Source organism: Vigna unguiculata, chromosome 7 (assembly GCF_004118075.2).
Source record: "Vigna unguiculata cultivar IT97K-499-35 chromosome 7, ASM411807v1, whole genome shotgun sequence".
NCBI lineage: Eukaryota > Viridiplantae > Streptophyta > Magnoliopsida > Fabales > Fabaceae > Vigna > Vigna unguiculata.
This window is the reverse complement of record NC_040285.1, coordinates 1,582,172-1,608,274: the sequence shown is the minus strand read 5'-3', so window position 1 is coordinate 1,608,274 and position 26,103 is coordinate 1,582,172. Positions and strand designations below refer to the sequence as shown.

Below are 26,103 nucleotides of genomic sequence, written 5' to 3'. Positions count from 1 at the left end.
TTCCTGACGTGACTTAGTGTGGGTCATTGATTAATATACCATTATATTTTTTTTAAAAAAATCAATAGTTTACACTAATTCACGTCAAGTAAAATATGAGAGTTAAAAAATAAGAATCAAAGTATAATTTTCCATTTACAATATTGATTAGGTAAAACAATCATATTTGTGAACCCCGTAAACATGATAAATCATTTTTATTTAATGTATTCTTGGTATTCAATAACATAATTAAAAACATGACAAAAAAGGTTTAAAGACGTTAATTTTCTCATAATTCTTTTTTAATGAAGAATTCAATCAATTCAATATTTTATTGATTTGTCAAAATAGACTCTTATGATAAAGAAGAACCTCTATATAGAAATCTTGTCTTTTGGTCAAATAAAAAAAAAAAAGGTTCATGTCTATTTTATTTACAACACATAGTACAAATAGTAATTGATGTGATTTGTACATAAATAAGACATTATGATACTTGAATTTCTATTTGAATTTTCTATTTGTTTTAGTTGAATATCTTCTTTTATTTGATTTTTTGAATTGTTTATTTTACAATAGTCGATGATAGTCACAATAGAAATTTCAACGAATTTAGTCAATGAGCTATAATGAGTTATAAAGATCTATTTATAGATAAAAAATCTAACCTTTAAGAGATAAAAATTTAGAAAAAGATAAATTCTACACGAATTTTAAATCATCTTAGCAGATGAAAGTAGGGTGAACTATAAATAAGTTTAAATCTCGAGGAAGTACCAAAATTTTTTAAAACCTTTTTTTAATTTTAATTGTTTTGATTGATTTATCTAGTTTGAAAATGAGGTGAAATGATTATTTTTAAGAAAAATCTTGATTATCTCATATCTTAAAAAAAAGACAATAAATAAAACTCTAGAGTAAAATACTTAATCCTATCCCATTTAAATGTTAAAAGAGGAAATAGTTACGGTAGTCACTTTTTAAAACATACATAATTAAATAAAGTTACTATAAATTAAAGATAATTAAATATATAATGAATCCTTATAATTTTTCAAGTTTCATAAAATATTATTTAAATTTTTTATTATATTAATAAAAATCACTTTAATTTTTTAAAATTACTTTAAGTTACAGATAATTAAATTAATCATAGAATCTTAATACTTCTAAGATATTTTTAGTTTTTTAAATCGAACAAATTTGTATATCTAATATATATATATATATATATATATATTAATTCCAATTTTGATAGAAAATTGAGAGACAAAAACATATTAAATCCTTTAAATTATATATGATTCGTCATGCCGGCCCGACACAGTCAAGTCATTGTGCCACCCAACCTCACAAGGTCGGGTCGTCGAGCCTGCCTAGTCAATACGGGTTGTCTGGCACGGCCTGTCCAAGTCGTTGGGTCGACTCAATCTGTCCAGGTCGTCAGGTCGACTCAATTGTCGGGGTCATCGGACCCGTTTGCCCCATCAGGGTCATCAGACCCGCTTGCCCCATCGGTCCATCTAAGTCTTTGGGTTCACCTGACCCATTTGGGTCATCATGTTCGCTCAAATTGTTTGGGTTATTGGGCCTGATGACTAGTCTGATGTCGGGCCTGCCCAGCCTATTCTGGTCGTTGGGCCCGCCCGACACTTTAGGGTCGTTGAGTCTGCCTCGTCCGTACAAGTCGTTGAGCAAGGTCCATCCGAATCTTAATTTATCTAGTCCATCTCAACCTTTAGCCTAGTCCATCTCAACCTTTAGCCTAACCCAACTAAAATTTTAAATTAAAAATTTGGATTGAATTTTTTGGATTGCCTATATTTGAAAATCTTGTTTTAGATAATGGATATTCAATCCATAAAATATATAAAATGTAGATTTGATTGAAATCCAGATCCATTAAAGTGAATTTTAAATGGATTGAATTTTTTATAAAATAAATTTTAAATAGATTGCATCATAGCAAAAGTATATCAAATCAAGAAATTTTTTTTTTTCCCGCACCTAGTTTTCTCCTAAAAATTTAAGTTATATAAAAGAAAACAACATGTGATAATAAGAAGTTGTAATGAAGTTTATTGGTACTAGATTACCTTTTATTGTATACCTTTTATTGTATAATTTGTGGTATGATGTGACTCTATGTTCTAACAGAAGTACATGTACATTTGTAGTGGCAAGTATAAAAATTCAACAATAATAACCTCTTGCAAGAATATATTGGATAATCTGTATTGTATTTTTTTATTTGGAATTTTAGTTATATACGTAATTCTTATTACGAGGAAAATAGTTTGTTTATAATTTCAAAAAAAAAAAAATATATATATATATATATTAAATATAATAATTTTTAGAGTGTTATATAAACTATATGGGGTATATATCGTGTTTGAATTTTTAATTATAAACTAAGTTGAGGTTTAATTAAATACAATTAAAAAGAAAACAACTCGTTCAAATTTTGAAGTTATTTAGAGTTTGAAGTAAATTTAATATCTAACCTAATATGAAAAAAATGTCAAATATAAGGTGGTTTGCAACTGATTTACACATAAAGTGAAAAATGGTACTGTGGACCTTTGTTTATTTGACTTCTTAAGACATGTAAATGAGACTTTTTGTATCACCCAAATGGCGAGTTAGCATTGTTATATTATTTATTTATTTATTTAGAATTAAAATTTGTACAACTTAAAGCATTATTGAAATATTAAAAATAGTTATAAAGATGATTTTTGGTATTGAAATATTTTTTATTGTTGAAACTTAAGTCTTTATTGTACTACATTAATTTATGTTAGTTAGAGTTTGTTATAAATAATTTTTAAACATTTTAAGGTTTAATTAAGTTTCAAATTTATAATAAATTCAGTTATTTTAAATTAAAATTTATTTAATTATTTATTTATTTATTGTGGACTCAAAATTTCATACTTTTAATTAAAATTTTAGTTTTTTTATTATATTATTATTCTCTTGTTTACTTATTTATATTTGTTAAGAAATATGAGATGGTAGGATAATATGAAATGATATTTAGAATAGCTAAGTGACTTTATTATTTTGAAGACATGTTAGATAAAAAGATTGGTCATACTCCTAATTTCATATCATTATCTACAAGAATCAAATATTTGCCATTGTTATTCAACATATTTTCAATAAAAATAATAAAATTTATTTATTAATTTATGTTAGTTACAATATTATTTTATACTAATTACAAAATTTTATATTTATTAACACAAAAAAACAAATAAGTAAGATAATAAAATAAAATAACAATTATGTTATTCAATTTATAAACAAGTTAAAGGAAAGAGACTAGTTAAAAGATATAAAAATTCTGAATATTTAATAGATTAAAAATTTATTTATAATATAATTAAAAGTATCTAAATTTATAAGTGATTTAAAACTTAATTAAGATATATTTTCATATTAATACTCTTATATAATATTTTCATGTCAGTTTTACATTATCACTAACATGTTAATAGTAGTTTAAAATAATATTTACATAAAGAATAAAAAAAGAAAAATGTACATAAAAGAAATAATCCCTTCATTAATGATATAAATATGTATCGATGATAGTAATGTCATGTATTCATATTCTAATAATAAATTTTACGATTAAGTATGTTTTAAAATTTTGGATTTTATGTAAAATTAGAATAAATCTGTCTGTATATAAAACATATATTTTGATTTTCAAATTTTTAAAATAGATGAATATAGTAATTTTAATTAAAATATGTTAAAATTTTTAAAATAGATGAATATAGTAATTTTAATTAAAATATGTTAAATTCTTTCCATGTATCAAATATGTTTTATAATTGTCTTTTAAGTTGTTTACACCATATACATTCTTATATTAATATTTGTTATAAAATACATTTGACATATTAAAAAAATTAATGTAATTAAATTAAAAAGATTATATCTATTTAATTTTAAAATTTTAAAATTTAAGATATATCAAAATTTTAAATAAAAAAAATCTTAATTTTATGTACTAAAATAATACTTAATCCTAATTAAAAAATACTTTATTTGATGATCACGATGTCACAAATACATTGAGTACTTTTAAGCCAACATAAACATAAAAACTGAAAATATTTATTCAATAGTTATAGCTAATATCTTTTGGTTCCAAATCTTTGGGATTGTTTTCTCAATAAACTTTTCGGTTACATTTATTTATGTTATTTGAAATTTTATGAGTAACTTTAAGATGTTTCATTCTCACAAGTATCTTAACATTTTCTATTAACAATTGACTAACGGTAGAATAACATAACTTAATTTTAAAGATTTAAATTAACAAATTTGCTGTTGAAATTTTACAGAGACTAAAATTTTACATTAACAAAAAGTAGTTGAAGTCCATTCTAAATATACTATTTGTTAAACAATTTTAAGAAAAAATAGCTTTATTAAGTATATTTCTGAATAACCACTCGATTAATTCTGACCTTTTAAAACCTGATTAACAAATTATGAAAAGAAAAAAATAGAAACAACTATTTATTGGTTCAAATGTCAATTGTGAATTAAAAATCAATGATAAAATAATTGAATTTAATCCGAAAACTTTGTTAGACAGAAGTTGAAGTGACAGAAAAACCATAAAAAGAAGAAAATAAAAATGGCAGAATGAGACATTATTGTAAGGCTGAGAAAGCCTGAAAAAGTGAGCCTTTTATTCATAAGGTGTGGGGTCTTTTTTCCATTACACGCACAATTGTTTTGGTAGACAAATCCACAAACCCACCAAACATCCTACAAGGTAAACTGTAACTGTCATCCTTTTCTTTTTTTCCCTTCGTTTTTTCTTCATCACTTAATCACAATCTCTTGCATTCTCTGTTTTCTGATTTCAGGGTTTCATCCTCTCTTCTCAGGGCCTCTTCCTTCCGTTTCTTGGGCCCTTTTTCTTTTCTGGGCCTTTGCCTATTATCGATGGAGGTCATTACTTGAATCTTGCCATGTTTTTTTTATCAAATTTCGTGTCTTTTTGTTTCTTTCGTGATTCCTTGTGCAATATCAGTTGTAAAGATTGGTGCTTTTTAATCTGGGGTTGGTTGGATTTGCCCCCTTTCGGTGATCCTTTTCTTTGACGTGTTCTTGCAAAATGTTTCTATTCCTTTTTCTTTTCTTGGATTTTGTTGTGATCTCACCGATGATTATTTTACTTTTCATTTTGATAATTATGAAAGTTAATCAAATGTGCATCCATTTATTGCTGGGAAAACATGATCGAACATGTTCCGGAAGGATAGGTATTTGATAGTTGGAAGCGGGAAAACTGATGATTGTTTGAAGTTATTTGCTCAATCCGTGGAAGTCTTTTTTCGAAGAGTTCCTAAAGCTTAATTGGGTGCATAGGGCTGATGGAAACTGCGTTTATTTTCATGGTTGATAATAAAGGTCAAGGTTTTAAATTGTGGTCGTGGTTTCATCGTGATTCTTTGACATTGAGGGAAATTGCAGAAAAATTCAGCCGCATTTGCAGCAAGCCCAGATACATTCTTGTACTGGCCAAGATTGTTGTCATCAAACATTTTCTAAAACCTTCTGCAAATGAAATTGCAATTGTGACTGCAATATCAAGAACTTTAGGCTCTCGCTCTCAATTTTCCACAACATCAAGGATTGTGAGGAAATTGCAACAACAACAATTTGAAATTTGTTAATGATATTTCTGAGTGTGATGTTGTTCTTGTTGTTTTGCTTTTAGTTTAAAAAGTATGTGCAACAGAATTCTTTGGTAACTTTCTACGGTAAGGTTTTTGTAATTTGTGCTGAGGGTTGTGCTTGCCACAATTCAGAGCGAGGGACTGTGCATTTGGCTCAACCTAGTTGAGATTTTGGTGAAGCAGAATTAGCCTAGTATTATCACTGCATCATTTCCTTGTCTACCTTCACTTGGTTTAATAGATATTGGGGAGTAACCTGGATACTATGTTTACTTATTGAGATTGCTTATAATGGCTCAAAATATTTCATCTTGACTCTGAGAACTCTGAAATATACAGGTTCCAGAAATGGGAGGCAAGACTGAAAGCCGTTTGACATCGGCAGCAGCCTTTGTGGAAGGGGGGATTCAAGACGCATGTGATGATTCTTGCAGCATATGCCTTGAAAATTTTAGCAAAAGTGATCCTGCAACTGTAATGTTCAGTTTTTGTGCTTTCTTTTATTCTTTTCACAAATAGAATTATAAGCAAGGATGGCTTGATTTGGAAAGCATTTGTTTACTCCTTTTCCCTGTCTCTCTTTCCAGGTCACTAATTGCAGGCATGACTTCCATCTGCAGTGCATTCTTGAATGGTACATTTTAATACTTTTCATGTTTTTTTCATAAAACTTAGCTATCTAATTTAATTTTAATATTATGGTGTCAACCTTAGAGTTGGGTAGGTGGGACTTTGCCAAAACTTTAACTGTAACTTTTCGACAAGTGCTACCTCCAACAAAGTTTATACCCTATGTGTTGTTTGTATGCAGGTGCCAGAGAAGCTCTCAATGCCCTATGTGTTGGCAAGCTATCAGCTTGAAGGATGCTACCAGGTAGTTAAGGATTTTTCTTATTATGGCCTACTTTATGATTCATTTCATGATTATATTCTTACAACTCTATGAATTTCATGACAGTCAAGAACTGCTCGAGGCAGTAGAGCAGGAGAGGAGCTTGAGGAATATGCCATCCAGAAATGCTTCAATTTTTCATCTTTCGCAGCACGAATTTCAGCGTGTCAGTCTGTCTGTCTGTCAATCAGTTTTTAGCACATCTTGTTTCCACCATCTATACATGCTAGCAATTTTCTTACTTGTGCAGTTACCAGTGGAGCGTGATTCTGATATTGAAGAGCGAATCCTTCGACATTTAGCTGCTGCAGCATCAATGAGGAGAGCACACCCTCTTGGTCGGAGGGAAAGTCAACGATCTAGGTCATCTTCTCTTGGCAATGTACACTCCTTTGTGTACGCAACTCATCCTAGTGCACCTCCATCAGTTACTGGAGGGGGAAGTGAACCAGCTGCAATTCCTGCAGGAAATCCATCTGCTCCTCTTATATTTGATGGAACACAGCAATCATCACCACAGCAGAGGCCCCTAGTACAAACTCGGAGTTCTTCTTTTACTTCTGCCTCTACGGTCCCAACAACAAATCTTCAACGAGCTCACTCCAATGGGTAGTTAGACCTTAATATTTATTTTCTTGTGGTAATTATTGGTGTGTGATCATGTGAAGTTATACATTGTATATTTACGTGTTTGTAGAAGCTTTGCCTCTCATTCCTTGCCTGCAAGCCATGATGAACCACAGCCATCAGAACAATCATTCTCAGATTCTCTCCTTTCCAAATTTAATGCAGTATCCATGAGGTACAGTTTCACAGAAACCTTGTGCCTGCAAATTCTATATGTTGTTAGGTTGACTCATCCAGTGATTTTTCTTGTGACAAAGATACAAAGAATCAATTTCAAAGGGCACAAGGGGATGGAAGGAGAGGCTGTTCTCTCCTAATTCTTCTGTGTCAGAACTTGGTTCTGAAGTTAGGAGAGAACTGAATGCCAAAATTGCTAGTGTGTCCCGATTGATTGAGCGCCTTGAAACTGCAAGAGAAAATAAGAACGCTGCAGGCACTTCTGTATCAAATCATTCCGTTGCAGAGACCAGCAACAACCAAAACAATGTGGAAGTTCATGGAGAGAACTCTTTTCCTGGCAGTAATTCTTCTGCTACTTTTTCTGCCGTCCCAGATTCAAAGTGAGCTCTAGTTTACTTCTGTTCATGCATCTTTGCTCAGCATATCATGTTTGAAGGTGAGCCTTGATCTTAGTTTACACTTTTTTGCCACACAACAGAATCAATGGAGATTTCATTCATTCATTAACTAAGTTTTAGAGTTTAATAATTTCTGTGAACTATCTGTGTCAAATATTTTACTGAGTCCAAAATATCTACTGAGTTTTTTAGTTACACTGGTGTTAGTATATTAAAAGTTGATCAACCAATTAAAGATGATCATTAGTATAACTTCAAGATAGTGTTTGCAGAAGTTAACTTGTTCATTCATGGTGGTTAATGATTGAAAGACAGTACTTTTTACACTAGTGGTGGTGTTTGATTACAACGTATAAGAAATGTTTAGTGTGTGTATCAGATATCATTTCTCAACTGAGTGTTTTTGTATTATTTTCAGGCAAGCACTTGCTCAGATATGACATGGTGAGGAATATATGCTGATGGAGGTTATTGGCTTTGAGTAAGAAAATAGGATATGAAGCAAAAAGCTTTTGCTTTTATGTAAATATTATATGCGGGGAACTGTAGGAAGTAAGTATTTAAGGTATGAACCAAGGGAGAAAGTGTTATGAAATTTCTCCAATCTTAGGTATATTGCCATATATGTTCATAATCTGTCCTTGAAATTACTTTATAGATATCAAGATGGCAACTTGAATTCTTGGTGTTTCTGCTACTTTAAGCTAAAAGCTTAGTTTTGAAATTCACGTTGGGAAAACCTGAAGCTATCATACTGTTATGAATTAAAAGTAAAATCCGGTGATTGCAGTTCTGAAGTTGTGGCCATTCTGGAATGTTTACATTTTTTACCTTTTGTTTTAAATCTTTTGATCAACAATTTGCACTGGTTGTTTTGTATAGTTTTTAAGTTTTTGTCACTATCAGGGTTATTTTTTTGCCAGAATAAAGTTAATATTTTTTTCTTAGTTTAATTAGTTTGTTTTCTTTGCAATAAAAAAAAGAGTTGCGTTATGGTTATTTATCTTTCTTCACCAATAATGGTGTTCTAATGAATTTTTAACTTGATATGAAAGATTTTTCTTATTTAATATTATTAGATAATTACTACTATATTTTAAATTTATTATTTAAACTTGAGCATGAACAAGGAAATATTAATGTGCAAAGGACAAATATTTGACATGAAGTTTTTTATTTAAAATGTGGTTGAGAAATTATACTAGATTTGCTTTTTCTAATCTGAATCTTATTACTTTTCCACAAGCTTGCAATTTTTGAATGTTTTCTGAAAATTTGTAAAATTATTTTAAATCTTAGAAATTCATGAATTTATTTTAAATATTTTAAATTCAAAAAATCTTTTAAAAGATAAATATTTTAAAAGTCCTGCTATATTCCATTCCTAACCAACCAAACTAAATTTATTTCAAAAGATCATTTAATTCATTTTGTAATAATCATGGGATGATAGTGAGAAATTTGGGAGAAAAAAAATTACCCTTGCAAATTTTTGCCATAGAAATATTTCCTAGCAAATGTATATTTTTGATTACTCTATTTTTTTTCGATGGAATTATGACGAATAAACTAAGTTCTTATGTTTTTTTTTTTTATTCTTTCTTGTTAATAAGTTATTAGTGACTATTTTTTTCGTAGTTAAAAGACATTTGAAATTTTTTGACAAAAAAGAAGTGGTAAAATATTGTGCAAGCTAGGACAAAGATAAGATAAAAAGCTATATCACCTGGTTTGGGTTGGTATACATAGTTTTATTTTGGGTGATTCTAATTGGTTTGATTGCATTTATGTATTTTTGAAAAGAGGAAGAGTAACAAAGAAGATTAGATGACTTTGGATAAATTTTGAAAGAATCTTGAAGTATTAGATAGATATTTTGAAAGTTATTATCAACTTTTAACTAATTAATTAAAATAAACGGTAGTCGTAGTCTATATATCGTCCTTAAGGTGATGTAGATGAGGTCAATGTCTTTCCTTAAGACTCTACACTTTCATCTCTATTGAGAACTTGAACTTGATGGACTAGTGGTCTTATGTCACTTCCAAGACGATGTAAACGAGGATAATGTCCATCCTTTAGACTTTACACTCACATCACTACTGAGAGCTTAAGCCTGAGGGGTTAGTGGTCTGTATATCGCCTCCAAGGTGATGTAAACAAGGACAGTGTCCTCCCTTTGGACTTTAGACTTTCATCATTTTTGAGAGCTAGAACCTGAGGGGTTGGTAGTCCGTATGTCGTCCCCAAGGCAATGTAAATGAAGATGATTGATATGAGTGGATCCATTAAAGTCGGGTTCAGGACGTCGTCATAAAACCCAAGTCCTTACATCATGCTTGACTGATGACACATTCGCCACATATGTCATCTTCTATATCTACACCGCAAGGCATGAGACAATCATGAACACATCTTTGTCATGTTCGTAAATTAACTAACCACCACAATGAAGTTGGTTGGTTTTTTTTTCTCTTATAGGCATGTAATCGAAATGATTCAAAAGAGACACATGTTTTACTAGACAATAAAAAATAGAAGAGAAAAGGAAAAATAAATAAGTGTTTTTGACATAAATTTCTACTTCGCCTTTGGTAGAACAAGTAGCTTGTTTTGTTTATTTTCAAGCTATTTTTGTTATAAAATGGTCTTTTTTCTATATTTTTTTCACCTTTATATTATTAAACTAGTCATTTTGAGAATTATTTTTTCATATTTTTCTATAGTTGAAAACTATGATTCCATGATTACAATAACAAACCTTTGTCAAATTTTAGCTAAATAGTTATGAACTCATTTTTTTATTCTCCTACTAATTAGTTATGACATAAATAACTCTATATGACATGTCATAAGTTTAAATCTTAATCTCATGTTTAAGATGTCCATGTGTTGATAAAAACAAATAATAACATGTGATGAGTCTAATAGTTTGTATATATGGAAAATAGGTATATGAAAGAGTTCAAATTAATGTTAAACATTTGGTGTTAAAAGTCTTATAAGAAGACATAACATGAACACATTTGACACAAGTTCTTAACATGAGACACACTTTTGGATGAGATGACATTTAAAGAAAACAAACTTAGCAAGAACACATTCCAATGATGATTATAACATAACACACAAATCATTAGAGTTTGTGTGCTCAAGATGACATTGATAGAAACATCATGAATGTTATCTTTTACAATACTTTGAGTGCAACAATAAAAGGTATCAACATAAAGTCAAACACTTTCTTAAAAGATGTTAGCATAAAGTCAAGTCACACACATGCAAGCTTCAAGAATCCAATTTAGGAGGTGTATAAAAGAAAGTTTCAACATGTATATATGATTAATGAAATGCACACTTCTCACATGAACTTATATGAAAAAAAGTTCCAATCTTCCTAGTGTTTAGCATTATTATTTATAAAAGGTCTTTGTTATTCTGTCGGGATATCCGTTTTGGATGCGTCTGTAATTGTCAATTTTTTGTTGGATGTGGACCTTTATCTTTTTTTCTGTGTTTTATTCTATGATTGCTTCACTTTAATGTTGTATATAATGATATCTTTATTTTTTTTATAAGGATAGAAACAATCCTATAGTCAATTTTTAAATTTATATTAATTATTACTGATAAAAAATTGGTGAAATTATGACTATAAAAGTAAATAATGTACATTCGTAATATATTTTCAAGCTTGTCATTATAAAATAACTATATTGTTATATAATCTATTGTAATTAGTCCACTCATTTGCATGTTATAAAGAAAAACTGAACATAAACTTAAATTGGTATAAACTAAATGTTCACTAATTTTTCTACTAACCGAGTCTTCTATTATTGGTTATCCCTTTTAAAGATTTTTATGAAAAGTTTGTCAATTGGTTTCAAAGTCTTTAGACAACACCCACCAATGTTTTGCAAAAATTGTTTGAAATAATTTTAAAACTCTATTCAATGTTTAATTAACCAATGTTCAAAGTAATAATGATCATAAATTGTAAAGTAAATTCATAATTTATTCCTATTATATAACTTCATTCCTTACAAATAGTAAATTACTTAATACAAATACAATATTTAAATAATTGGATCAAACGGACAAAAGCTCATCAAACTTATTGGTTATAGATTTCTTTTTTAAATATAAAACTCACTCTAAACCATTTATAAATATTTTGAATTTACTATTTGTATGTATTTTTATAAAATTAAAGATTAAAAATTCTAACTTCTTTTATTGAAACATTTTTATGCTTTTGTCATCTAGAGTGTTCTTTTAAGCTTTTAGTTTAATTTGTTTAAATTATTATTTAATTAAAATAAATACACATACAATATGAATATTTGAAAGTTATCTCAAGTTATTGATACGTTTTTTATTTTTATTTTCAGAGTATGATCAAAGCCACATAGGGATTTGACTATTCAATATGAGTATAAGATAGAAACTAGAACCCCAATCCCTAATTTGGACTATGAAACCGTTGTTCTCCAACTCCGTCGTCGTGAAGAAGAAAAAATGAACTGAGGAAGAAGCGAAACATTTTTTAACCCAAAATCTTTTGCTTTCTCCCGCTTGCACGTAATCGTAGTTTCTTCAATACCCTTCCTCTTACTTCTTCTGTGGCCTCTTTTTTTCTGCGTGCTACCGAATTTCGAGTCCAGTTGTACATGGTGTGACTCGATTTACGATTTATCACTTTATTGTTGAATAAATTGGGACTTTTATGGAAAATTTTCTGGTTTTTTGCGAATGGGGTGTGTTGTGCGATATTGAATTTGTGTACTACTTGTAAAGTATTAACTGTGTTTGATGAATTAATTGAAATAGAATGAACATTGGTACTCTAAAGAGGATTTCTTTTCTTCTATCTCTTTAAAAACTTTGCTCTTACACCTTACAAGAAAAGGGTGGTTTCGTTTTTCTGTTTTTCATTTGCTTAAATTTCGTTGTTTTATGAGAGCGAGTCTTGGGGAAGAATTTTAAGCCTATCCACCTTCACCCTTGTAACTTGATGAGAATTTGTTGTCTATAGTAGGTGAAAAGGGCAATTTGTGTACAGACAGATATTGGACATGTACTATCATGAGTAATGAGGGTTCTCATAAAATGGTTTAAATATATTTTTTCTTTTGATGTTGTTTCTTGTATTACTTAGGTTATGTTTGGTTTTCAGTTTGGGTTGCTTCCAATTCAGTTTGGCGAGTAAACTCAGGTTTGTAACATATTAGATTTTATTACCTTCAAAAACACATTTAGGCATTAACATTTTTTTATGAAAACTCGATTTTGTAGAAGTTAAGACTAGTGCTAGTTTCGAAAACTCAGTTTGCTGACTTAATGTTGATTAAAACGTATGTTTGCAAATTTAATCCAAACGTGCACTTGATTTTCAATGCAATGATTTCTTTTCCTTTCTCGATTATGTACTTTAACTGAATTACGATTTTGTTTTGCGAGTTTGAATTTTATTAGGTTGAATTGTTGAAGGAATTTATTCTAGTGTGCTTTGTGCATGATGCAGTTCTAGATATTTGGTTCTGAAGCTTCTGTACTATGGCAAAGGACAAAGCTGTTTCTGTCAAAGATGCAGTTTTCAAATTGCAAATGTTACTCCTTGAAGGCATTCAAAATGAAGATCAACTGTTTGCTGCTGGATCTTTGATGTCGAGGGGTGACTATGAAGATATTGTAACTGAACGGTCCATCACAAACGTGTGTGGTTACCCACTCTGCTGCAATGCTTTGCCGTCTGAGCGCCCTCGGAAGGGTAGATACCGGATTTCACTGAAGGAGCACAAGGTCTATGACCTACAAGAGACTTACCTGTTTTGTTCTTCAAATTGTGTTATTAGCAGCAAAGCTTTTGCTGGGAGCTTGCAAGCGGAGAGATGCTCAGCTTTAGACCCAGAAAAGCTAAACAACGTACTTAAGTTATTTGAGAATTTGAATCTGGAACAAACAGAAAATGTGCGAAAGGATGGAGATTTAGGTTTGTCCAATTTGAAAATCCAGGAGAAAACTGTAACAAGCAGTGGGGAGGTGTCTCTGGAGCAGTGGGTTGGACCATCAAATGCAATTGAGGGATATGTTCCAAAACCACGGGAGCGTGAATCTAAGGGTTCACGGAAAAGTGTTAAAAAAGGTTAGGATCTTCTGGTATTCTAGGTAATAGTGGGAAACCATAGATAATGAGATAGCCATATGTTATTTCTTGCTTAGGAGTATCTTGTTTATTATCATGTTTATTCTTAGGCCTATGGATGATTTATGACCTAGACTGTGAAGGTGAAGCTGAGAACTTAGTTTCTGTGAAATGGAACAGTGTAATTACTGATTCTTATCCTTTTTTTGCTTTTCAACAAAGTGAGCTTTGCTTGTACATTGCAGGGTCCAAAGCTGGTCATGGCAAGTCAAACAATGACGAAGATTTGCTTAACAATGAGATGAACTTCGTGAGTACTATTATTATGCAAGATGAGTATAGTATTTCAAAAGCATCCCCAGGTCAAACAGACACAACAGCTGTAGACAGGCAACCAGAAAAGGTTGGCCTTAAAATGGTCAGGAAAGATGAGGATAGCATTCAAGATCTGTCTTCATCTTTTAAGAGTGGTTTAAATTTAAGTACCTCAGAAAAAGAGAAGGAACTATCCAAATCATATGAAGCAGTGGTCAAATCCTCTCCCAATCTGGCTAGTAAGAAGAAAGATGCACATTCTGTTTCCATATCAGAAAGACAATGTGATCAGGAAAAGAATAATTCCGCAAGGAAATCAGTGCAAGGTAAAGGGGAGACAAGTAGAGTTACTGCTAACGGTGGTGCTTCCACTTCCAACTTTGATCCTGACAATGTTAAAGAGAAATTCCAAGTAGAAAAAGTGGGTGGGTCGTGTGAGACTAAACTCAAATCTTCCCTTAAATCTGCTGGTGAAAAGAAACCTAGCCGCACTGTTACTTGGGCGGATGAGAAAATCAATGGTGCTGGGAATAAAGATCTTTGTGAGGTTAAAGAATTTGGAGATATTAGAAAAGAATATGAATCACTAGGTAACGTAGATGTTGCTGATGATGAGAATATGCTACGTCAAGCATCAGCAGAAGCTTGTGCAATTGCATTAAGCCAAGCATCAGAAGCAGTTGCATCTGGAGACTCAGACGTCACTGATGCTGGTAACTACTGTTTCTTTTACGAGTTATCTATTTAAATATTAATTGGTTTACAAAGGGCTTCTCATCGATCAATGGATCTTGTGCAGTTTCTGAAGCTGGAATTATTATATTGCCTCGGCCAGATGATGTTGTTGAGGAAGGTACTATGGAGGATGCTGATATACTACAAAATGATTCAGTTACTGTGAAATGGCCAAGAAAGCCTGGAGTTTCGGACATTGATTTCTTTGAATCTGATGACTCATGGTTTGATGCTCCACCAGAGGGTTTCAGTTTGACAGTAAGTCTAGTCAAATTTTTTAGAAAATGCCAATCTGTTTTAGTGTTCACGGAATATTCTAAGATACCTTGCGATTTTTTTTTTGCATAACTTCAGTTGTCACCTTTTGCAACTATGTGGAATGCCATCTTTTCGTGGATGACATCATCTTCTTTGGCATATATATATGGAAGGGATGAAAGTTTTCATGAAGAATACCTATCAGTCAATGGGAGAGAATATCCTTGCAAAGTTGTCTTGTCAGATGGTCGGTCATCTGAAATAAAGCAAACATTAGCGGGTTGTCTTGCTCGAGCTTTTCCTGCACTTGTTGCTGGGCTTCGACTGCCAATACCAATATCCACCTTGGAGCAAGGGATGGTAGGACCTTTGAGTTATCTGTGTTGTTGTGGTTTATATTAGTACGGTTGTCCATTGAGTCATTACAGTTCTATTATACTCTAGGAGGTCTGATCTGGTATACTTATATTATTCATTGGGACTTATGATACTAAAATGGACTATTAAACGGTGAAAAAGGCAAAATCATATCGTATAATCTGTGCAAATTGATATGGGTATTGCTTGAAATAAGAGTCACATAGAAGTTAGGTAATGGGCTGAAGGATAAATAGTACATGTAATTGAAAAAAATATAAATTGCTTGGGAATGAGGTGTTCACCCTGTACTCATTTACTTCCTCCGTACAATTTCAATTCCTTAATCTTTAAGTAGCTCAATTCAGGGGAAATCTGCAATATTTGGAAGATACCAAGTTGAATTGGTCTTTGGCACGTAACAAATATTGACTTCTCAATTCTGGAAACAAATACTAAATTGATTTATCCCTGTTACATAGATTTAGCATCTGCACCACTTTAACTGCTTTAGATTGACAATTATAATTTTGAGAATCAGTTTTTAAATTTGTGGAAGTAGAGGGTGTCTTGGCACCAAAAGTCATCACATCAGCCTCTTGCAAAGGCAAGGTTGGCAACTGTACATCCCTCACATATTGCGTCCAAGCACATTAGCACGAGGCTACCTTTTTTTTTTATGAAGTGTAATTAAGGCTATGAGTTGCAGACAGGTTTGAGATATAAACCTCATATCTATATTGATAGAAGTCTTTAATATTACCCGATGACTTGTTTGTGAGTTAATGAGTTATATGTTAGTTCTAATGACTTTCTCTTAGGCATGCTTGCTGGAGACAATGTCATTTGTGGATGCACTTCCAGCTTTCAGAACAAAGCAATGGCAAGTGGTTGCTCTTTTGTTTGTTGATGCATTGTCCGTTTGCAAAATACCTGCTCTTATCTCATACATGACGGATAGGAGGTCTTTGTTTCACAAGGTGAGAGACCCTTTGTTTAGATCATACTGACTTACTATTTTATATACATTATTATAGAAGGAATCTGTTTGATGTGCATGAAGCATTACATATTTATGTTGGATTGTACAAATATTCTGGCCAAAAAGGGACAAACTCTTGTTCTGCACTGGTCTTTTGATTTGGGGTAGTTCAATTAACATTTATCTCTATTATTCATTTGCTAAATCTGGTTACTTTTCATCTGCACTTCCTTACAAATGTTATGTTTTCTGTTTATGGTTCAAATGGGAGCTTAGCAACATAAACCCATCGTAAATTAGCCATGATGATGTGCTTAATGTTTTCTCCTTCAGCTTTAGACTTGATGCCGCCACATTTATTATTCCATAACTTAGTTCATGTAGTGTGGTTCTCCTACCATGGCTGTGGACTTGAAATTCTTGTTTGCACTCCAATGGCTTCCCATCTTGTAATGCCAGGCTAATTTTTATTTTTATTTTCCTTTTAATTTGATTCCCTACGTAGTGTTGGGGTTGCAAAAATACGTATATGAGCTGGAATTTGGAGCCTAATAATATCATTTTCTTTTGTTGTTTTATCTGTTTTGTCATGCCAGATTTTGATGTATAATTTTGAGCTATGCTTTTATATCTGTTAACCATTGTTTTGTTATTGATTTGGTGAAACAGGTTTTGAGTGGTTCTCAAATAGGAATAGAAGAGTATGAGATTTTGAAGGATCTTGTAGTACCACTGGGCCGGGCACCTCATATCTCTGCCCAAAGTGGGGCATGACAAGAAATAGGCCAAACGTTGGAGTTTGTTCATAAATAGGCCAATGATGAATTGAAAAATTACCTTTCAATGGAGTGTGTTCATAAATATCAAAGAACATGCAATGACAATAATACTAAGCCTCGAGCAACACTGAAATCAGATTTCTCTATGTTCTATGCTGGTTTGAGGGAGTGATGAATGTAAAATTGATATTGTTCCAAAATATTGTAGTTACAAAAAAAAATCTAAAATAGTCCGATTTAACAGACAGTTTGTAGAAGGGTCTGAAGATGTCCATTGGATTTTCTTCTGAGGTCATGTCAGGATGGGGACAACCACATGAAAAAAAAAATGACAGAATTCCAAATTCCTTTACTGAAGTGATGTCCATTGGATTTTGCCGATTGATCATATTACTTTTGGTTTGCAAGACATTGAGCGTGTATCAGTATTTGGATGATTATTAGTATGGTCAATTTTGGATGAAATTGATATTTGTAAAAGTGATTCTTGTGAGAACAATAATACTGACAATTAAAACAGCCATATACAACAATATAATAAATAATGTAATAGTATGAATAAATAACTGATAAATTGATTTCAGTACCGAAGTGATATATGTTTGTGCTTTTACATTAAAAGCAATAGTAAAATTTTGTTCTTTGTTTTTCTTTTTAAGTTTTTCAACTTAAAATCAATTTTTAGCATGTGAATCCAAACAAGCGAATTATGATTCAACCTGAATTTATGTATACACTAACGCCATGTTTGGTTCTGTATTCAACATGGGAAAAGTGGTCTAAAGAACCACATTAGTTGGAAAAAAAAGTAGCTCTGGTTGAAATGATTTTGAAGTAAGACAATTTGTTTGTGTGTTACTATTTAAAGAAAATTTAAAAGTAAAATTTGAGTTTTTTCTTTTCTTCAAGACTTATTTTAGTTCTATCAATTCCAAACTTATTAGTAATTCTTTAAGGTCCTTTAATTTAAATAACTCAAAGTTCTCTATGTATCAATGGTTTTTAGTTAATTTTTCTGTGTAGTTGAGTATGCATTAACTATCGGCAAAATTGGAAGCAATATCGATAGACAGTTGAATTTCATCAAATAAATTTATGCAACTTTCAAGCCAACTTTAGGCATATCTAAACACAGTATAAAACTTATGCCAAATCCAAAACAACATTAAACTTCAGCAAATTAAAGTGGGAGTGCTTTCCTTGAACATTGTCTACAAGTTCAGTTTTTTATTTGTAAGTTTGATTTATGTGATGGATGAAAGTATCCTTACAATTAACATGGAAGGGTATCATCTTGCATGCTTTTCATCATGGGAAGCAACAAAGAAAAATTGTCTCAGTAAAAATGTTCACTTAATCAGAGGCAAGACACATGAACAGTTTGGTAAATAATGAATTAACAAAATATTCATTACAAACAGCAACAGTTCAATATAAGAACAATCAACCTATCTTCAAATGCAATACAAGATTATAATGAACATGAAACAATCTCTATATTCACAACAACAATGAAATAACTGGTAACAAGGAGTCCTATGTTTATATAAATACTCTCTGGCTATATATATGTGAATCTACACTCCCACAGTAACCTCGTATGATACAATCTCGGGTGTGGATGAATTTAAGACCAGTGCACCATTCTGAGTAAGCTCAGTTTTGGATTCTAGCTCCATGTCATCTTGATATTCAGAATTGCAAACTGGTGGATCATGGCATTCTTCATTGTTTCCTGTGCCTGCTTTCACATCTTGGTTGATTTTAGTAGACTTCACAGGATTCTTCTCAGTTTTTCCAATTGCAGTTTCCTGAGACTGCACCTTGGCTTGAGTTTTTCTGATTGGTTTCTTTGAAATCACTTCTTTATTAGTACCCTTTACCTTTGCCTTGGTTGAATCATTCTGTTGCTGTTTTGCATGTGGACTAGAACAGGATTTATCATCTGAATGGTTCACAACATATCCTTTGTTTCTTCCAAGCTTTGGAGATTTTGGGCGTGTTATAGGTATCTAGTTGGTAGATAAAATACATCAAAATAATGAATATTAAAGGTTCTCTGGCTAAGAATTACTTCCATAACATGAACCTTCTTTTGTATTACTATGACAGTGAGCTTCTGTTGCCACAAAAGGTTTAGAAAAACAAATTTTAAAAGGCATTAACAGCTATGTGAGCATGTGGTGGTTAAATTACCTTCTTCAATTCAACTTTTGGAGGAGGTTCCTTGTAGAAACTTGGCATTGGAGTGGCTTTGAATGTCATAGTCTTCCTCAATTGCTTGATCTCAGCCTCCTGGTTTTCCTGCCACAAAATCAGAAGAAGATAAATGAAAAAAAGGTGATAACCTGGCAATGGGAGCTCAAACCACATGGAACATAAATTACTGAATTCATTTAGTTGTTGGTTTTGACACCTTTGATTTCTCTTGCTGATTAGTTTTCTCTGCTTCCTTTTCCTGAATTTTCTCTTCTAACTTTGAGAAGAACTGGGGGGAAAGGAGAAAACAGGATCAATATCGGGAATATTCAATATTAACATCAATAGGCCGCAAGGTTTTAACAGTCACCTCCTTCCTCTTTTCAGCTCTTTCTTCCAATCTGAAGGAAAATCCAGAACCACTGCTTCTCCTTCGAGGAGTATGACTTCTGATAGCACATAAACAAGATTTCATGAACATTTTAGCTAAGGAAAAAGAGGTATGACATTTTCTTTGTGAAACATTATTGAAATCCTAATGAGATTGGCAGATACACAAGGACAACATAGTGAACTGAAAGTAGTAGTGTCACAAATCATACGAAGTTGTGGAGTGAGCATCATCATCCTCTTTATTTGGTTTTTCAGTTTTTGCTGGGGTTGAAATCTGATCATCAGGTCTGCAATAAAGTAAAAAACCACAAGGTGGTAATCCCTTCAGCAAATAGATATACATTACAGAGTAATCTCCTACATGTATTGAGTGTTCACTAGAGTTAAGTTCACCATAGAGTGAAATATATTGATATAGAACCTAGCAACAACATAAAGAAAATTAAGCAAATCTGAGACGTTAAGACTTACAAGGATGCCTCAGATGTAAGGCTCTTGGAAACCGCATTCACCGCCGGAGAGGACTCTCCAATCTAATATGCAGAATAGAAGTCATGAACATGGAGACTAATGAAGAGAAGCTATGAAAGAAACTGAGTTGGAAAATTGTTTCTGTACCTCAGAGGTTTTAAGGTTATTCATGGATGTTAAAGAGGTTCTATGGTTAGAATTTCCAGTGTTTTTTTCAGACTCCTTTGAGTTAACTTCATTGTTTGTCAGCTTGCTTGAACGACGAATGGAAGGCTGAGCTCTAGCCCCATTAACATGCTTAGTTTCTGTCTTCACAAGACTGCCATTGATGCTTTTCTTCATGGCATCTCTAGCAGCTGGTTTGGCTGGGAAAGAAAGGCTCTTGGAGAGGTTTGGCCTGTGTGTTTGAGGTGATGAAGCTGTGGACTTCAAATTGGGTTTGTCTTTGGTGACAGATTTGTTCTTCTTTGAAGCGACATCACCTTTGCCACCATGTTCCTAACCATGTTCACATGAATTAGTTTAGGTGGCAGATCATGATTACAAATGATCATTAATAGTTCAATTGAAGACACAATTCTGATGCATTAGAGGTACCTTGGCAAGTTTTGAGTTTCTACTTGCTGTAGATTTGGGCCCTTCAACTTTTACAATGGATTCAGATGCCTCATTCGTGGTCTGAATTTCAGCATTGCAAGTTTTCTCAGCTTCCTTGTTTATGTTCTCGTTAGTTGTTTCCCCAATAACATGTTTCTCGTCCTCCATGGCAACTCCATTTTCAGATTCCATTGTGCTACAAACAGTGACACAAGGTTGAGTTTGAAGATGACAAAAGTAGTAAAGGTTTCTGAATCAAATAACTAAAGACAAGAAACATGTATTTTTAAGTGTTTTTATGTCAGATCAGACTCTTAACCCCATTAAATTTCATGATGGGAATCATTGGGCAGTGAAAGATGAAACCAATGAAGAACTATCAAATCTCTCATCCACTTTATGCGACACTTTCGACTAACACCATGTTGTTTTGCAGCAAGGAGCATATATATGTATACGCCATTGCAATTCAACAAAAGCTAACACACTCAAATTATAGATTTTACTCAGAATTTCAGATAATTTCCTGTAGACATTCTCTGAAATGAAAGTGCTATTAAGGACAGATGTAACTGGAGTAAACAGTGTCCCTTGATCCATCTTAATGATCATTCTCTGCAAAAATTTCCTTCCATTCCCCCTCTTCAAGTTCTCAACTTGAATACAAATTCTCTACTAACAGAAACCAGAAATAACACTTGAATTCATTGCAATTTTGCAATGTTTGACACAAATCTAGACTCACTTTTCATCACCTCTTTCTGTACAACTATTATCCTGAAATAAGATGGATAAGTAGAAAGAAAACGAAGCTACATAATATAGTTTCAATGAACATTCCATTGTTCTTCTGCCTCCACCTCCTGCACTCAAATCCTCATAATCCAATGCTACAGTTTCTCTCAACAAAAGCAAAAAACAACAAAGAATGACATTGGATCTTAACACGTAACACAGACCCATATAAGATGAGCTTGATTTTTATTGAAAACACACGCAATCCAACAAAAGAAGATACACAGAATCCAAATCAGAATAAGAAAAGGACAAAATGCATCTCGGAAACAAACACAAATGTGGGAATTCAGAACTGGGAGATGCAATAGATGATGACACAAATACACACACTACGGGTACCTCTTAAACCTGGGATTTTGTCTGTGGCCCTGATTGATAAAAAGGACTAAAGAAATTCAAAGACTGAATTTTTGTAAAGATTGGTAGAGTAACATGCAGAACACAGTTTCAATTGTGGTGGGTTGGATTAGAAGCACCAGAAGAAGTGGATTTTTAAGTGTATGTGAAAGATGAAACTGAAAGATGGAGTTGGTGACACTCAGGTTTTCATTGAAGATATGCAAGATAGATTTGTGGAAAGAAAGCTCAAGTGGGACTAGCTTTCAATGAAGTGGAATAGATAGGAACTGCCACAATGACTCTTCTACCACTCCCTCAACATGTAACTGTCACAGGAATCTTATTCATATTTTTATGTCTTATGTTGTTTTGTTATGTTATGTTCTTTATGTTCAATTTTCATATACACGGTAAATCTAACAAAATTTACATCATCAATCCATCATAAATCACCAACTAACATAACTTCTAACTTTACCATTATTCATGATAATTTCTGCAGGAAATCTACTATTTACTCTTTCTCTTTTTTTTTTTTACTGTGACTGACAATTGCCTAAGCATTTGAGGTGAAACTATTTGGTGGAATCGAAAGTTAAAAGACAACATGCTTGCAATGTTTTTGTTTTATTGTTTGATGATCTGAGATAATTGATGATTTGGATTATTGGTGCTAACAAAAATAAAATGATTATGTTGTCTGTGTATGTGCACTATATGCATGTGATTAATGTTTAGTTAATTAGTGAGGTATTCATTAGAAAGATTAATTAATCAATCATTGCGTTCATATATGATCATAAATAAATAATTTGTATCTGTCTATGTAGCCCCAAAAAAGAAATGATTTGTATCAATGCTTGAAACTGACTCCGGGAAGAGGGTGCCACTGCCAGCAAAATTTGTTTATAATAATATCAGAGAATAAAGAGAAAGAAAAGGAGGTTGCTAAAGGGTGTTTCTGCATAATGGAAACACAGAAATAAAGAAGAAAGAATAGTTCATTAGTCTGCTTTTTTAATTCTAAACCTTGATACAATATGTTTTAATGTTTTTATTTATATATTAGCCATTTTATTTTACTTTTCAATTAATTAATGTGAAATTTGAACTCATTTTAATTTAAATTTTTATGGAAAGTTAAATTTAAAAGAAACAAAAGAAGAAAAAAAATACACTTGAATTGGTTACAAATAAATGTTGCACATGAATCGATTGTTCCGTGATGAAGACTAAATGAACCAGATCACAATCAAATCGTGACATATAGATAATTATATTCTTAAGTAAAAAGATTTATATTTTGATTAATGATTAAGACTTTTGACGAAACTAACAATAAATATAAGAGTTTTCATCATCAGTATGATACTAATGTGAAGTTTGATTAGATATATGGAGAGATTTAGTATCAATAAGTTATGAAAAATCAAGACATCAGTTTCAAAATTTTATGATAATTAATTTATAAATCTTCTCCTTATATAATATTTCTTTTATATGAGATTTCAAGTGAGTTTGAACTTTGAACAAAATATGTGTTAATTGTAATGGAGAAGGGGAAAAAAGTGAGATGGGGAGGGAAAGAGAGGGAAGGAATGAAAGGAAAGATAAGTGAGTGTTTAGGAATATGAAAATGCAAGCACGAATTTTGGGGCCAACATTTGTGTCTCTTATCTTATAAGCCAACAGTGATAGGTGTAACTATCACAATTCCACTCCTACCTAATAAATTCTTACTATATATGTATACTATTTTCTTTTTTTATTCCTTTCAGATTATTTCTCAATAACTTTCACCTTATTCTATATATTTTTATATAAATTTCAAATTTCCTTTATTTTAATTTTAAATGTTTTAAATAATATATGAAAAAAAATATATTAACAATTACAATAATTAATTTTTAATTTAATAAAATAGAATATCGTGAAAAGATAGGAACACACGTTATGATCTCCTGTATTAGAAAAAAAAATAGCAACCTTTGTGATTTTTGTGTTAATTAATATTGTAATATTTATGGTGACAAAAAACAATGTTGATAAAGTGGTGTTTTATTAGGGTTGCAGTGACGTGGCACTACCGTGGAACGTGATTGTTCGCACGTTAGGCTTAGCACCTGGCGCCAACCATGTGTGAGCTGTCATTGAGTTGATGATCCAACGGTTGCTGTGATCTGAAGCCAAAATCAGCACCGTCCATGTCAGTCCAAAATCCAAATCATTCTCCACGTTTTGGTGTGCCCCACTTTTTATTTTCTTTCAAATTAAGACTCTGATTCTCACCATTTTCACACAATTTTGGTTATTTTGTGAGTTTAGATTTTTTATTAATTTTTTGTGTTGTTTTTTGTTTAATATTAAAAATACATTATATTAATATTTTAAACATTTTTTTAATATATTTTAAAATGTAAAAATTAATAATAATTAATATATTATAAAAACATAGTTTAAAAATAGTAAAAAAATATTCAGCAGAAAATTCAAATTTTTATTTTGTTGTCATAAGTTTCATTTCTGTTAATGTAATACACAGTCTTCCATTTTCGACTTTTCATTTTCAGGTACACGTAATTAAAATATTTGGTTTAGTATTAATAATAATATGGCATCATTCGTATAATAGGACAAAATTTACAAATTTTAATTTTCGACATTTTTCTCATATCTTATTCGGTTATATTTTACAAAGAAAAAGTATATATAATATGATAAAGACTTTAAAATAACTTTTGCTGCGTCTAATAGTTATCTCAAAAATAATTTTTATTTATATAGTAATTAGTTTTTAATGGATTCTATTTTTATATTAATTTTTAACGATGAAAATTTAATTCAATTTTCTAAGTTAACATAACGAAAGATGTTCTGAAAGCTTCTCCAATTATTGGTCTTCATCGTTGCTAGTGATATAATAATAACAATAATGGATGGGATGATACTGCAAATTTCATAAAATATTATAACTCTAGATCTCGCCCTTTCACTTAAATTAAATACTATTATATCAACGGTCATAAAAGGCAGCATCCTTTCGTTTATATTCTCTCCAGAACACCGTATAAATCCCCACTAGAAAAATCCAAAGGAAAAAGAAAAACGAAGAGAAATGTGTTTCTCATTCTATTATTTATTTTTTTCGTCGAGTAGTGTGTGCATGATTGATTCCGGTGCGAATTATTGTTTTTCATTTATTTCTTGCGTTGATAATTTGAGAAAAATTAAATTCATTTCATTTTAAATATTTAATCTAAATAATATGATAATGTAAAGATTTTTAAACGTTTATCTTCAAAAATTAGGTTGAATCTCTTTAACTAAAATTTTATAGATAAAAAAAAAATGGAATAAGAAACTTTTTGTTAAAGCTACGTAAACAGGTGTAGATTAATTATAAACTAAGCTACATACCAACTTAAAAATAATTCAATAACTAAACATGTTAATTACCAAAATTAGTCATTTTCATAGAAAGTCATGATGAGTAAACAGACAAACACAAATGTCTTTTATTTATTACGTAAAATTTCAATTTTTACAGGGTATTCATTTGTATCATTATATTAATTATATTGTACCGTATAACCTATTAACATTTTCAACCAGATCTTGAGTTGATCGATCCAAAGATAAGCGGTTGAAAGCCGCCCAATATGGACGGATAATCTCGCGGTTTGTTGATGTGACAATTTCTCTGGAGTACTTTTTAAGAGGCTCACAACCCAAGCAGTCGTGGTTCGACTGCAACACCCAAGTAATTGAACGACCACATTGGTAGCGTCCCAATTTATTAGTAGAATTTTGTCACCATAACATAAAAATGTGACCTTCGACAACACGCTCAGATCCGGTCGGTCGGTCGGTCTTACTAGAATTAGATAACTATAAATTAAAGTAAAATAAGTCAGTAATCAAGTTTAAAAAAACAATTGG

The 26,103-nt window shown here is 31.4% G+C and overlaps 3 protein-coding genes across 7 annotated transcripts; 2 read left to right on the top strand and 1 right to left on the bottom strand.

The window, feature by feature from the left end:
* Positions 1-4,663: 4,663 nt before the first annotated feature.
* Positions 4,664-8,590, top strand: LOC114192489 (E3 ubiquitin-protein ligase RHF2A-like). 3 transcript variants are annotated; one of them, XM_028082226.1, is made up of 10 exons: positions 4,664-4,786; positions 4,881-4,965; positions 6,036-6,170; positions 6,284-6,330; positions 6,508-6,570; positions 6,655-6,754; positions 6,839-7,197; positions 7,289-7,390; positions 7,473-7,775; positions 8,212-8,586. In XM_028082226.1, the coding sequence occupies exons 2-10, from the start codon at positions 4,960-4,962 to the stop codon at positions 8,231-8,233; spliced, it is 1,137 nt and encodes a 378-aa protein (XP_027938027.1). In that variant the 5' UTR covers positions 4,664-4,786; positions 4,881-4,959; the 3' UTR covers positions 8,234-8,586. The 3 variants fall into 3 exon arrangements, with proteins under 3 accessions (XP_027938027.1, XP_027938026.1, XP_027938028.1); XM_028082225.1 differs by having other exon boundaries at positions 4,665-4,786; positions 7,286-7,390; XM_028082227.1 differs by having other exon boundaries at positions 4,666-4,786; positions 7,286-7,390; positions 7,473-7,831; positions 8,212-8,590.
* A 3,610-nt stretch (positions 8,591-12,200) lies between these two features.
* LOC114190979 (putative RNA polymerase II subunit B1 CTD phosphatase RPAP2 homolog) lies at positions 12,201-17,886 on the top strand. 3 transcript variants are annotated; one of them, XM_028080085.1, is made up of 8 exons: positions 12,239-12,377; positions 12,955-13,011; positions 13,321-13,941; positions 14,187-14,969; positions 15,056-15,249; positions 15,346-15,609; positions 16,428-16,586; positions 17,258-17,886. In XM_028080085.1, the coding sequence occupies exons 3-8, from the start codon at positions 13,353-13,355 to the stop codon at positions 17,360-17,362; spliced, it is 2,094 nt and encodes a 697-aa protein (XP_027935886.1). In that variant the 5' UTR covers positions 12,239-12,377; positions 12,955-13,011; positions 13,321-13,352; the 3' UTR covers positions 17,363-17,886. The 3 variants fall into 3 exon arrangements, with proteins under 3 accessions (XP_027935884.1, XP_027935886.1, XP_027935885.1); XM_028080083.1 differs by lacking the exon at positions 12,955-13,011 and having other exon boundaries at positions 12,201-12,377; XM_028080084.1 differs by lacking the exon at positions 12,955-13,011 and having other exon boundaries at positions 12,239-12,469.
* An 857-nt stretch (positions 17,887-18,743) lies between these two features.
* Positions 18,744-22,461, bottom strand: LOC114192260 (protein WVD2-like 4). The gene is made up of 9 exons (XM_028081921.1): positions 22,165-22,461; positions 21,028-21,223; positions 20,578-20,928; positions 20,431-20,492; positions 20,169-20,246; positions 19,937-20,015; positions 19,784-19,855; positions 19,564-19,671; positions 18,744-19,379 (listed from the first exon to the last, which is right to left on the bottom strand). Exons 2-9 carry the CDS (start codon positions 21,217-21,219, stop codon positions 18,945-18,947), a joined length of 1,377 nt encoding a protein of 458 aa, XP_027937722.1. The 5' UTR covers positions 21,220-21,223; positions 22,165-22,461; the 3' UTR covers positions 18,744-18,944.
* Positions 22,462-26,103: the final 3,642 nt, after the last annotated feature.